Source organism: Gossypium hirsutum, chromosome A04, assembly GCF_007990345.1.
Source record: "Gossypium hirsutum isolate 1008001.06 chromosome A04, Gossypium_hirsutum_v2.1, whole genome shotgun sequence".
NCBI lineage: Eukaryota > Viridiplantae > Streptophyta > Magnoliopsida > Malvales > Malvaceae > Gossypium > Gossypium hirsutum.
In genome coordinates, this window is record NC_053427.1 from 84,315,947 (window position 1) to 84,330,026 (window position 14,080).

The 14,080-nt window shown below is 33.3% G+C and overlaps 2 protein-coding genes across 2 annotated transcripts; both read right to left on the reverse strand.

Moving 5' to 3' along the window:
- Positions 1-1,801: 1,801 nt before the first annotated feature.
- On the reverse strand, positions 1,802-3,375 carry LOC107948100 (uncharacterized). The gene has a single exon (XM_016882568.2). The coding sequence runs from the start codon at positions 3,333-3,335 to the stop codon at positions 1,890-1,892; it is 1,446 nt and encodes a 481-aa protein (XP_016738057.2). The 5' UTR covers positions 3,336-3,375; the 3' UTR covers positions 1,802-1,889.
- Positions 3,376-3,876: 501 nt separating this feature from the next.
- LOC107949186 (beta-xylosidase/alpha-L-arabinofuranosidase 2) lies at positions 3,877-10,109 on the reverse strand. The gene is made up of 6 exons (XM_016883915.2): positions 9,359-10,109; positions 8,996-9,286; positions 7,942-8,209; positions 7,443-7,793; positions 5,836-6,246; positions 3,877-4,651 (listed from the first exon to the last, which is right to left on the reverse strand). Exons 1-6 carry the CDS (start codon positions 9,788-9,790, stop codon positions 4,074-4,076), a joined length of 2,331 nt encoding a protein of 776 aa, XP_016739404.1. The 5' UTR covers positions 9,791-10,109; the 3' UTR covers positions 3,877-4,073.
- Between the last annotated feature and the right edge of the window lie 3,971 nt (positions 10,110-14,080).

Here is a 14,080-nt window from a genome sequence, read left to right on the forward strand (position 1 = left end):
GTTGCCGAAAAATAAAGAAAATTTATTCTCGACTATTAAATATATTTTTCCGAAATAACAATTATGTTGGTTTCTATTTAAGAAGAGAAATTTTCTTTCCACATAAAAGAAAATAATTTCTAGTTCTGTGTTTTGATTCAATTGATTTGAGCCCACACTCAAAACTGTTTGTGGTACGAGAATAGTGGAAAATATCACTTGGTTGAAAGTCTAGAATGACAAGAATCCTTTTATCCTAAATACATGTACGATTTCGATCTAAGGTTTATTGCTATAAATATAAAAAAAAATTAGATCAATTTCAAAATTTTAATTTTCCACTGTACAAGAAAAACCGTTTTCAAACTGAATTTTTTTCAACAAAATCTCACAAGCTCCATTCTTGAGGGTGACAACATGCTTTTTTTTTCTAACAATTGACCATCACTCAATAGATTGCTTCTCAAAGCAAGAGCTTATAATACATTAGATATTGTTTCCACAAAACCATTCTTGGTTCTGATATTGATGTTACCCTTTCCCATCACATCCACAGTAGAATAATCACCAAAGCTAACTATAGAACGAAAATCCTCATTTAAATACGAAAAGGTTATTTACTTCCAAACATATGGTTATTGCGACTTGTATCCACATACCAAACATCCAGATTAGGTTCCTTTTCAACTTCAATTGCCATCAATAAGGTCTCAAATCGTTCCTTATTCTCAACAAAATGTGACTGTTCATCCTTGTCATTAGGTAATCTAACATAACATTCAAAACGATAATGATTAAACTTTTGACACTAGAAGAATTTTATCTTGGTTTTATCAAAATCTCGTCCATTGCCTTTGCTTTGGTCATCATTGGTTCTGAAATTATTGTTTTCATTTCTATTTCCATCATCTTTATCGTGTTGATCTCCTCTTCCTCTACCTATACCTCTACCTTTACCCCTTCCTCTAGAATTGAAAGAAAAAATAAAAGTAGAAGCCTTCAAAGCTTGCTCCTCGAAAGTTTATTATGACTCATCTTCTACTTATGCACCAATAAGGAGCTTTGCAACTCATCAAGAGATAGCACATTTATGTCTTTTGATTCTTCAATGGACCAAACAACATAATCAAATTTCGACATCATGGAGTGCAAAATCTTCTCCACTATGGTGACATCCTTCATCTTCTCACCTTGAAACCACATCTTGTTGCATATTTCCATGGTTGTAGCACAGTAGCTAGTGACAAATTCCCCTTCCTTTATCTATAGAGTCTCAAAGTTCCTCTTCAAGACTTAAAGTTGTGCTCACTTCACTCTAACAAAGTCTTGATAGTTTTTTCTTCATGGAATCTCATTTATCCTTGGAAGCTTCTTTGCAAAGAATAGTTTTCAAGATGGGACGATCAATAGCCTAAAAGAGATAATTTTTCGCCTTCAAATCTTTTAACTTTCTGGCTTTGAACCCTACATTCTGGGCATTCGTCAAAATTTCGCCTTCCATCGGTGCTTCAATACCTGCCCCAACAATTACTCAATACTCCTTTGACCATAAAAAGTTCTTTATTAGCATACTCCAATGGTCATAATGACCATCAAAACGGAGAATGATTGCTTGAACAAAACTATAATTTTTGGGGGCTAACTAGATCGAACTAAACTTTAATACCATTGTTGCACTCGCCACTCATAATTTGAGCATTCTATAGGCTATACTATTCAAATGAAGAGAAACTCAATTGTGAAGTTGGTTAAGTATCAATCAAGCATCATGGAAACTGATCTTAACTGGTATTTCTAAGCTATAATATTCAGGCTATAAATATTGGTAATAAATTATATTCAATTTTATATAATGAAGTAGTTCTTGCTAATGTTCATGAAAAAAGAATTCGATATCTACAATGGTTTTCTTAAACCAGAGCCAATGCCCGGTCTTTTAACAAAGCTTCCACCGCTCTTCTACCTGAAACCAGAGCTCCATCAAAGGTAGCCGAAGTCATATAATCACCACACAAATACAAACCCGGTCCGATGTCGGGATTCTTCATCAAATCCGTAGGTGGTGATTGGTTCGGCTGTGCAAAACCGATTCGATATGTTCTTAAGTGCCGCCATGACTCGACTTTTGAAGCTCCGAACCAACCCGAAAGCTCCTTAATAACCTCAGCTCTTAGATCATCATCGGCGGTGTTCTCGTACAACCCAATCAACGATACCGACGCCAATGCTTTGTTCGAAGGGCCATATGATGGAGCCACATTTGTAGCGAAGAACATGTTGTTGATAATTCCTTTACCTGAACCGTTGAGAAACAGGACCGGGTCTTGAACCGGAACTTGATCCTGGTCCATTGAAAAATACAAACAAACCGTACTTCGGGCTGGTTTTTTTCTTTGACCCGGTGGCGGCGGCGGCGGTTGTTTCTTTCCCGCCAAAATCTTGTCCACTGCTGGTTGTTCAACGGCCATTATCACCCCGAGTTCGCTCTTGAGGATTTCGCCGCTCTCTAATGTTACCAACGGTGAATTCGAGTCATCGGAATCAACGGAAACCACTTTGGTGTTCAACAGGAGTGAATCGGACGGCAGTTTTGCTGCCAATTGGTTTGGAATTTCGTCGATTCCTTTCGCCGGAAGAGTGTTGTCGCCGAGAGCGAGACATTTGAAGACGAAATCGAAGAGTCTCGAAGTAGTTTCAAGCTGGGGGTCGAAAAAAATCCCACCAAAAAAAGGTCTAAAAAACCTTCCGATCATCGAATCCGAAAAACCAATATTCTTCAACAATTGAATTGTCGAAACCTCGTCGGCGCTCATAATTTCCTCGTAGGATTTACTCAAAACCCGAACCCTCGTCAAAGCGATAAGCAGCTTATCCAGAACAGACCCAATGGGATTTCCAAGGGACAGAACGGAATCCGAAAAATGACGCAAAGGATCAGCAACAGTATGGAATTTACCATCGTAGTAAATCCTGGCACCGGAGTAAAACTTCCGGAGATTCAATTCATTGTAATTTAACAGCTTTTGAGCTTCCGGGTAAGCAGTGATGAAGATTTGGAAGCCACGATCCAAGAGAAAACCATTGACGACATCGGTACGGACGCGACCACCAACACCATCGGAAGCTTCTAAGAGGAGGAAAGGGATGTTATCGGAGTTGAGACGGGTAGCAGCGGCGAGGCCAGCGAGGCCGGCTCCGATGACGATGACGGGATCAGTCTTGATGACCGGCGGAGGCTTGGGGGCGAGTTGGGTGGTGGATGCATGGGGAATAGTGAAAAAACGGTGGCTGTGGGTGGATTTGGAGGTGGGAGAGAGGAAAGAGAAGCTTGAAGATGGCAGAAGAGTGAGAGGCATTGGATTTTTTGTTTTGGATTAGATGAGGATGTTGTTGGTGAATCTTTCAATTTTTCAAGGCCATTGCCTTATCCATTTCATATTTTGTAAGGGTTAAAATAAGCTTTAAGTACCTATACTCTTAATATAATTAAAATTTAGTCCTTGAATTTAATCTCTTTACTTTTTATATTTTAAAATTTAAGTCAAATTGTTAACACCGTAAAATTTTTCCTATTAAATTTGTTAGTGTAACATTTTGAAATGAGAAAAATACTTACTTAGTATCCATGTAAGAAAAAATGATGTTATAATGAAGTTGAATTTAACAAAAATAATTTAACTATATCAATGTAGAAGGGCGTGAACTTTAGTGCGCTAAAGCACGTTATCCTCCTATTTATGGGTTAGAAAATGTTATAAATAATTTTAGGCATTGTGTCAAAGAGAGCCGATATAATCAAAACATATAATAAGGGTGTAAAAAAAATCATATTTTATATATTCTAGGTAATCCAATTATTCGTATAAAACATATTTATATTTGATATTCACATTCATATTTAGATAACATGCCATTATCTACCATACAAAAACATGAAAATCAACATTTTCTTTTTTCAGTTTTGGATTTCAAATGTTTGAACAATTGGCTATACATTAAAGAAAGAAAGAAAGCTGAGAAAATTGCTACTTATTTTAGGCCAAAAGAGAAAGAAAAAAAGAAGTGAGGGATTTTGAAAAAAGAAATTTTCATCTTCAAATCCTCAAGCTCAATGTGTGTTTGAAGTTCCCCACATGCAACACATATTGTCCCAAAGCAATCTTTCGCCTTCCAAGTTCATCAACTACACTCAAATCCTTGCAGACATCCACTTTAAATCTCATCAATGTCCCTGATTTCCCTTTCAAAGAAATTTTCTCGAACCCGATCAAATGTTTCCGAGGCGAGTTGTGCACCGATGGGGGAGTGACGAACAACAAAACCGAGTGGCTTCCCCCATGCCTTGCCTTGTTTTGAACTCGCAAATGTATGTCAAACGTTACGCTTTTTTTACAAAGTTGTTCGACGGCCTCGACTGAGTTGCAGTCCAACGAGTGGCGACAAACGTGGTCGTCGTCCAAGGGGATGGATACAATTTGAGGTGCTTTAACTATTTTATGGCTGAATTTGGAGTAGCTTAGCCCATGTCCAAATGAATAAATCGTTTCCCCAGTGTAGAATCTGTAGGTTCTTCCCGGGTACCCTTTGGATGGATCTGGTCTCATGTTCATGTTTGTCATTGGGACCTTCTCCAGATATGATTGGGGATACCATGTCATTGGAAGCCTTCCACCTATACAAGGGAAGCCAAAAAAAAAAATTTAAGGAGCGAGATTATAAATTATATATTTTTATGAGAATTAAAATACAATTCATTATTTTATATTTTTATGATTTTTGAAAAAATTAAATTGAAATTCTAACATGCGGAGACAAACTATAATTTTACTATATATTTAACATTTTATGAATTTTAGGATTTAAAGCAGAGATTTCTCAATTTAGAGGAGGGGGCCAGTGCCTACCCCCTTCCTTTCACCCTAAACTTACAAAGCTTTACTTAAATTCAAATAAAGTGTTAAATACGAGTACATTTAATTTTTTTCCCGAGGGTCACTAGATAGACATATATTTACATTCGTATCATATGTTGGATACAAATACTTCAAGTAAAATGAAAAGTCAGAGCAACAGAAATAGACTCATCCAAGAGTCTAATTACCTACTCAAATCCAAAAATTTGTCCAATATTTGGAAGTGTTTGAAAAAGAGGTTCAAAAAATGAGTTTGAGAAAAAAAATTAAGCTTGTTTAAAAATTTTGAGTTTGACTCTAATATTCAATGTCTGAACCTGGTAACCTAGTCGTTGAGGATTTAAAGTTTAAAGTTAATCATTTATAAATACAAATAAGTGAGGGGGAGGAGACTCCTCCAAGAGAAGTTTTTGACCTACCATCTGTCGGGCAGCCATCTAAACCCCCAACAATGGTCACTATTGTCCCCAGGTGCTAGTCCAAGTGGTACTATATTCTCGTAAGTGATGATCTATATGTCATAGGTTAAGGGTTTAAACCCTCTCCCTTCACGTCCCCTTGGTGGGTGGTCGTGTGCCCCATGTACAGTTTAATTCCTTAAAGTGCTCCTTGTTCGTGAACTAGGCCGCTTATAGCAATCTAATTTTTAACGAAGGCAAGAGATTAAACCCCAAACAAGACTCGGGGACAATACCAAACATTGTTGGGGGTCTGACCAACTACTCAGCAGATAACACTCTAAAGATTTCTCGTTAAAGAGTCGCCCATTTGACAAAGTTAAAATTTGAAAGCTGTATTTTACATCAATTTTGATTTGAATGAATATAAATGATGTTGATTCTGATACTATTAATGCGAAATGTGTTTGACCTGAACCCAATCGATGAAACATAAGTCAATGAGCACCGAAATTCTAGTTTTATACTGATGATAAATGACTTACTTGGATTATAATACCCAAAAATCACATCAGCAATGGCAGCTCCACCAGCTTCACCAGGGTAACCAACCCAAAGGATGCTTGTAACTTTGTCATTGTGTTTGGCAAACGATATATCAAAGCCTCCACCCGACATTATTACAAGAATCACAGGTCCCTTGGCAACCTTTGCAACTTCTTTTATGAGAAGTGGTTGCTGTCCTGGCAAACGAAGGTCAACTCTGTCGAAGCTTTCTCTTTCGAGGGATTGGTCAATGCCCATCACAAGCACGGTGGCGTCGGCTGTGGCGGCTAGTTTCTTTGCTTCCTTTACTTGGGCATTGCCACAAGTCACATTGGAGCAGCCAAGCAGATATTTTGTTGCCACTAAAGCTGTTAGACCCTGCAATGGTGTTGTGTATTTGCATGGAATGCCTGCAAAAGGTTCCCCCATATGCAAGTTAAATCATATTATTTGGAAAAGTTCAATTACTTTTTTTATATATAAAATAGACAAGTACATGATCCAAGCAATGATGCCAGGATTTAGAGTGAGCGTCATATATCAACCTATATTTGGCATGATAAATGCGAGAAGTAAGAAAAATTTTGGGATGAAATTAAATTATATATTTTTATAATTTTTAAATGATTAAATTAAATTTTTATTATTTTTAGAAGGTTAAAATATAATTTTACTATTACTAATTTAAAATTTTATAAATTATAAAGAGTTTAAATAGAAAATTTTCTATTTTAAGAGACCAGGACACCTACCAACCCCTCCAATTAACCAGTGATGTGATATTTGAAAGATTATGCAACTTATTCACCTTAACCTCAATGCCAACTTGATATTTGAAAGAGTTTAAAATTATTCAAGATTTGAGTTCAATCTAACCTGTTTTTTTAATTTAATAATATATTAATTTTTTATTTATATATGTAACTATTTAAATTTAATAAAACTAATTTTTAAAAAATAATATAAACAAACTTAAACGAGTTTAAGTTGACTAGCTTAAACTGAATATGAGACCTACATTTCAAGTTAGTCGGGTTTGATATTATTTGTAAGTCCAACCTGAAACAAATGTTTTAATAACTAGACCAATGGTCGAATTTGTTAGATCATCAATTCCTGATTTAACTAGTTCAACAATAAGTCCACTAATGTTTAAATTATTAGTTAATATTACAAAATTACAAAATTGGTTCAACCGTCGTTTTTGGCCCAATTTTTCTTTTCACCAATTTCGAGTTGTTTGTTTAGAGGTCAATTCAACCCCTATGTCTGGACTAATATATCGATCAATTCTTAGTTCAACTAGTCCGATTCAAATAACGCTAGATGAAACCAAGGTTATTGAACCGGACCGACTGGTTGGACAGAGAACTGGTTGGGAGGCATTGAACAAATTATCTCAAAAATTGAATTAAATCGGTTGAACCAATAAAAAACTAATTGAACCAGACGGTTGAACCAAGATTTTTATTTTTATTTTTTATTTTTATGAATTTTTTAATAATTTCTTTAATCAAAGTGGATGGACTGGTTGGACTGGACATGAAATGTTAAAAATAAATAAAGAGTTCAATCAAGATAATTGGCGAATATGATGTTGGAGTACCTTCGTAATTTCCGATCATCGTTTTGGTGACATTGGCATTGGGTCCAATTACTGCCAAGGTTTTGATAGCAGTGGGCGATAGAGGCAACGACCCAGCAGTGTTCTTGAGCAACACAATCCCTTGCCTCGCAGCATCACGCGCCAACTCCTGATTCTCTGCAGTACACACATCTTTCGGGCCAAGTTTACCGTAAGGTTGCTTTCGAGGATCACCGTCGAAGAACCCGAGTCTCATTAAAGTAGCAAAATTGTTAGTGATGGCATTATCGATGTCTGATTCTTTCAAAAGCCCTTTCTTCACTGCAGCTGCTGTGTGTTGGCCGAGGAATGATCCACAGTTGAGATCCAACCCTAGTAAACATTAATTCATTTAGCACTTAGCTAATGGACTATTCGCCCAAAATTTTCATTCTTTTAAATAATCATTAAATAACTCATACTGCGATAACCAAATTGTGATTTTGAATAGATGTTTCAGTTTCGAAGGAAAGAGACCGACCTGCCAAAATTGCTTTGGCAGCAGCTTGTTCAGGTGTCTTGGTATAGTGCTGGTCATCGAAGAACACTTCCACCGAGTCACAATCCGAAACTATGTACCCATTTAATTTCCATTGGCCTCGAATGACCCCAGCAAGAAGATGAGGGTCTGCACAAGTTGGCTTACCATTAACCTGATTGTAAGAACACATAACACTCGCCACATTCCCATCAACAACGCAGCTCTTGAATGGCGGATCAAATGTATCATCCATATCTTGTTGCGTTACCTAACCCATCCACAAATCAACTATGAGTTCTCTATTATGTCTACCTTATTCTATGTATAGTATTAATATTATAGATATTTGTTAAAGTTTAGGTTTGAGTTTTGGTCGAGGTCTAATCCTAAAAAACACTTAAACATGAATTTGGCTCAATTTCGATATATTTTTATTGTTGGTGTATTGGAAAATATTAAAAATATATTTTACATTTTTACAAGAATAAAAAAATTTACGAAGGGTTTAGATGTTGATATATGTCATTACAAAAATTAAAAAAATATAATCGGCACATATTAACATTCTAAATCTGCTTGTGGAAATTTTTTTATTTCACTATTTGAGCATAGAATAATTAAATTTAAAAAATATATTTTTTTTTTATTTTATTCCTCCCTAAGGGCATAAATATCACTCATTTAACCTTACATTTAAAGTTTTCAAACTCCATTAGCACAATATAAAATAGTTTTATTTAAAAGGTATTAACGTATAATTACTCTATCCACTGCCACCCGAGTAAAAGAGCTTCACAAAGGAATCTAAGATGGTGTCAAGTGCTTTTCTTGTTTTATAATTATATAACTCTAAGACATATGACATCATTTTAGATTTTATTTGTAGATTTATTTTACTCTAATGATGAATAGGATAATAATAGTCCTAAATTAAGTAAACATTTTTTATTATTTAACTTGAATTCAGGTTAAATCGGATTAAGATCAAATTTATATTGTTTACATCCGATCTGGTCCGAATTAGTTTAGCTATAAATTAACTTATAAACATTACCACAGCATTGAAATGGTAGCGGTCGACCCCTTTCCAGTTATCCAAATCATAGGCAGTGTAGTGTTTACAACAAGCGGCCACCTTGAGTCGAGAAGGGTCAGCATTATCATCGGGTTGTTGCAAACCTTTGACATAACTTGAACCATATTTACTGCTCAGCAATGGGTCCTCTCCCGGTGTCTCTTGGCCCCTTCCCCACCTCGGGTCTCGGAATATGTTAACGTTGGGTGACCAAAATGTTAGCCCTGCCAACCCAACATTGTACATTGCTCGAGCCTCCATCGAGACCACCTACAAAAAAAAAATGGGTTCAAAAACGTAAAAACGATGCACGGCACGTCTTATTAAACATCAAAGTTATACCTTGCCAATGGCTTCGAAGAGAGAAGTATTGAAGGAAGCCGCTGTCAAGATGACTTGAGGAAAGCTTGTCGCTCCCGGAACCAAGCTGCTAAAATTGGTGCCGGGACCGATGTTAGAGACCCCGTGAAGAGCCTCGGACCACCATTCGTATTTCGGTATCCCGAGCCGACTAATGTTCCCAGCACCATTCACTATGTTCAGAATTTTCTCCTGCAATGTGAGCCTTCGTACCAAGTCAGCCACCCTCGCGTCTCTCCCCAACGACGCGTTGCAAAAGCCGTAATGCACGACCTTCCGGTCTTTTGTAGCATCGCAGGCGAAAACAGCCGGTGATACTTGGCCCACGACTCGAACCGAGATCAATGAAAAACAAATAAAAAAACCAAGAATGAAAAGCACCTTAGGTGCTCTGTTTTCAAAAACAGAGATCATTTTTGGCACAATTTCGCTTTTGATCCTCAAAAATAAAAAAAAAAGTAAAAGAACTAAAAGGAAACTTAAGCTTGGGAAAAAGGGTTTGTTTTACAATCTTTCTTTAACCATGAAAACTTGTTAAAAGCTTGGTGTAATTCTATTTTTGTAGAAGAAGAGTTGTTAAAATGAATACAACGTTGATGCTCTGTATTAGCCAGTGATGGGAAAATAGGTGAAGATGCTGTAATGATTATATAGTCTTTGCAAAGTTTGGGTTTTTTTGCAAAATCCAAAAAAGAAATCTTTTTTGCAAAGTTTATAGATTGTGATTTGTTAGTGTAAAAAATAAGAATGCAAAGTTGAATTTAAGGGAAAAGATAGAAAATTAGTAGCTTTAATGGTATATCGTAAATCGAGATTTTGGGCTTGTTTTTCTGTCAATTCTGTAACTCACGTCAGGGATTTGGGGATGATATCTCGGCTTCATTCTTTAGTTTTAGTTTTTCAGCCAAATGGATAAAAATGTTAATATTTGCAGTCAGTCCCTTCACTGTTGTAAAGTTTGATATTTTGTCCCTACGCTTGAATCCTTATTTTTTCGATTTAAAATTTAGGTTAAATTCTTCTATTAGTCCATTTACTTTTCAAAAATTATGAATTTAGTCTTTATATTTTAATTTGATCAATTTTAGTCATTGTACTTTTTTTTTTGTTAAATTTTAGTTTTGACCCAGACAATAACAATTAAATTTGTTTGATTCAATTTAATTACTAGTCATGTACTATGCACACAATTGTAGATTTAGTCTATATTCTCCAAATGGATCATTATAAGTCTATATACTTTTTCGAATTTCTAAATTTCAATCTCAACACAGATGACCATTGTTAATCCATTAATTGGATTTTTAGTAACATGTAGAAATAGCAAAGTTCACATGACATTACACATATGATAATATGTTTGCCGCATTAGATTTTGGAAATAGCAGAACTTAATAAATTTAAGAGTTGTCACTTGTTAAGGACTAAAATTTTAAATTTTGAAAAGTATAAAGACTTAAAATGACTAAATTAAAGTATGTCACAGTCCACCCGTGAGCAAAGCTACTCGAAGCATGGAAACAAATTTGGAATGGAAAGAACACAAGAAAGCTAAACCATGAGATTGTCGGAATGTCACGAAAGACTCTAAAAGTCCATGTAAAAGATTTCGGAAGCTAAAAAACTATCCACACTTGTATGGCATTTAATAAGGTAGGAGCTTATCGATATAAGTGAAGGCTTTCTCTCTCGTTTGTACACAAGCTAGCTTTTGAGTGAAATATACTTTCACATTCTCTCATTTCTCTTGTGTTTTCTAAAGCCCTTCTTTGTATGTTTATCTAGTACAAAGCCTCATCAAGTAAGGATCGAAGGTTGATTTAAGCTTGTTTTCGTAGGAACAGAACTTAAGATTGCACATAAACAAAATTCACAACTTTTGTAAAATATAGAATTAACAGCAAAATTTAACCTAAAATTTATAGTCTTTGGCACCTTTTGTATTTCTTGTCAAAATGTGCTTACTATCAAGTATTCCTACTAAGTTCATAACTATTTGTTTCTTAAAGTTAGGATCATTGTATAGTTATGTTTAGGGGGGAAATTAAAAAATTGATTTATGAGACGGTACTGAATTGTAAATTTCAAAGAGAATCAAAGTACAACTTTATTATGATATTAACTTGTAAATTCACAAAATTTAAAGTACTAAATGACAATTTTACCAATTTGGGTTATACGGCTGATTTCTTTGTTTATTTCGTTTGAATCATTCTGTTGGAGAACCCGAAGATAAGAAATTAAGTTATTAGATTTGCATTTAGATTTATTTATTTATTTATTATGAACAAATTTTGGATTTAGATTTAATACATTGAACTAATAAAGATATAATTTTAAATAAATAAATATAAAAATAATTTTAAATTTTGTATCGAACATGAATGAATAAACTTAAAAATAAATAAACGAACATGAACAGAAATCTATTCGTTCAAGCTTGATTTATTTATAACCTAGCGCTAACTCCCTTTCTCCACCACCACCACCATCACCTCTTATGGAGTCAATCGATTTCTAGTTCAGTTCAATCAATTTATGAATTAATTAAACTTTTATCTTATTTCGGATTGATATATCGATCGATTCCTAATTCAATCCGATTTTAACAACTTTAAATTGAATTTATGTCCAACATTATGTTAATAAATACTTAATTATTGAAATTTTAAATTAGAATTAATTATTATTAACTTATCCAATATAATCAACATTCACAAATATAAGTTTCATAATTCATAGGTAAAACATATAACAATAATAATTTTAAAAAACTAGAAAATAATGAAGAGAACAACGGCCCCTATGGTTTACGGCAAGTGAATCGCGTGTTCTTATGGGCGCGTGGTGAAGTTTTAAGATACGGAGCCTTGCAAGTTGCAAGTACCAACTTGCCACTGTTTTGGACAGTATATGCTGTGAAGCCGACCCATCTAAAATGGAATATTTTTTATTTATATCCATAAAAATTTTAAATTAACAATGACTTTTAAATTTTTTTTAAAATTATAAAAATATTAACTATTAAATAATAAAATTTTCTATATATTTAAATTAAATTAATTAAATTTATATAATTTAATGTTTATTTATTTTTTAAATAGTAAAATGAATCATTTGAATTGGTGGAAGTTTTAGGCCTAAAATGATAAAATAAAATGTGAGTAAACATGAGGGATGAGATTGTGGAAGATAGTAAATTTAGTCAATAATTAAATATTCATCTAATTGAACCATGTTTTACATTTAAATTAGTTTGAATTTAAATTATAATATTTTATTTTTTTAGTGTATTTTGAGAACTTTTTTTATATTTTTTAAATAAATGCTTTATTATTATTATTTAAATTATGCATAGATGAATGAAATTAGATTATTGAATATGAACAAAGTTGTGGCCGGCACTTTTATTTCTCGTTATAGATTTCATTCCCTAGATTTCCCTCTAAGGTACCTTTATACAAAAATGAATACATAAAATCCTTACGAATTTAAGACAATAAAAATAACCTTAGATTTCCCAACAAGGTATCTTCATAAATAAATAAAATCCTAATCAAGAAAATCTTACATTCGTTGATTGAGTCTTATCTTGATTGGTATTGATATTATTGTCAATGTAGGAAAACGTGAGTTCGAATATGTTGAAGCATATTATCCTACTATTTAAGGGTAGGGGAAGGGACTATGGATAGTTTTTCAAGGCATTTATCAAAAGAGTAAATATTATAAGAACATAAAATAAGATTAATGTTCAAAAAATAACCCCTAAATTTACTAATAAATTATCTTTTATACAAATTTTTTAAAAATAATAGTTATGAATTTAAGAGAATAAAAAAATAGCTATACTTTATTCATGAATCAATATAATATAGTAATTATTATTAATGATAGTATTTTTGTCTTTTTTATATTTTTATATAATTAGGAATATGACCACGCCATGTGTGGTTTTAACTTTTTATTAATTTAATATAATAATTTTTTTGTTAATTAATTTTATTTTTTAAAACATATAAATAATTTTTTCATTCAATATTATCTTTTACATTTTAAGATTTGATTTATAAATAATCTATTTGATTTGTAAAAAATTCAATATCTAAAATTAGAAGAAAATGACAGAAAAGCTACTTCATGACTCTAAAATAGAGTTGTTTATAGGCCGGACCTTAACAAAATTCTAGACCCAATTGATAGGTCTAGCCCTAGCCCAACTCGAAAAATAGGTTTAAATTTTTGCCTAAACCCAATCCAAATAAAAATCTTAAAACCCGAGTCTAGTCAGCCCATATTAAATTTTTTTTTATTTTTTTATATAAAAAAATTAAAATATATAATACATCAAAAACACTAAACATACTGAAATAAATATTTTCTAACAGATTGAAAATAAATTAAAAATGTCTTTATACTTAAATAACACTAAGATAAGTGTAACTTAACAAGCAAATGCCTCTAAAATAGTAGCAAAATTAATAATAAAATAAGAGTTATACAATAACAACAAAATAGTAGCAACATAATAGTGAAATAACAACAAAAAAACTTTTTCTTTTTTGCAAATTAGGGTCGGGCAAAGCTAAAAAACCTTACCTGAAGCCTAACCCAATTTCTAAATGGGTCTCTTTTTTTGCTTAATCTCATTTTTCGGATTTATATTTTTCTCCAAACCCTTCCCAATGTACAAGTCTACTCTAA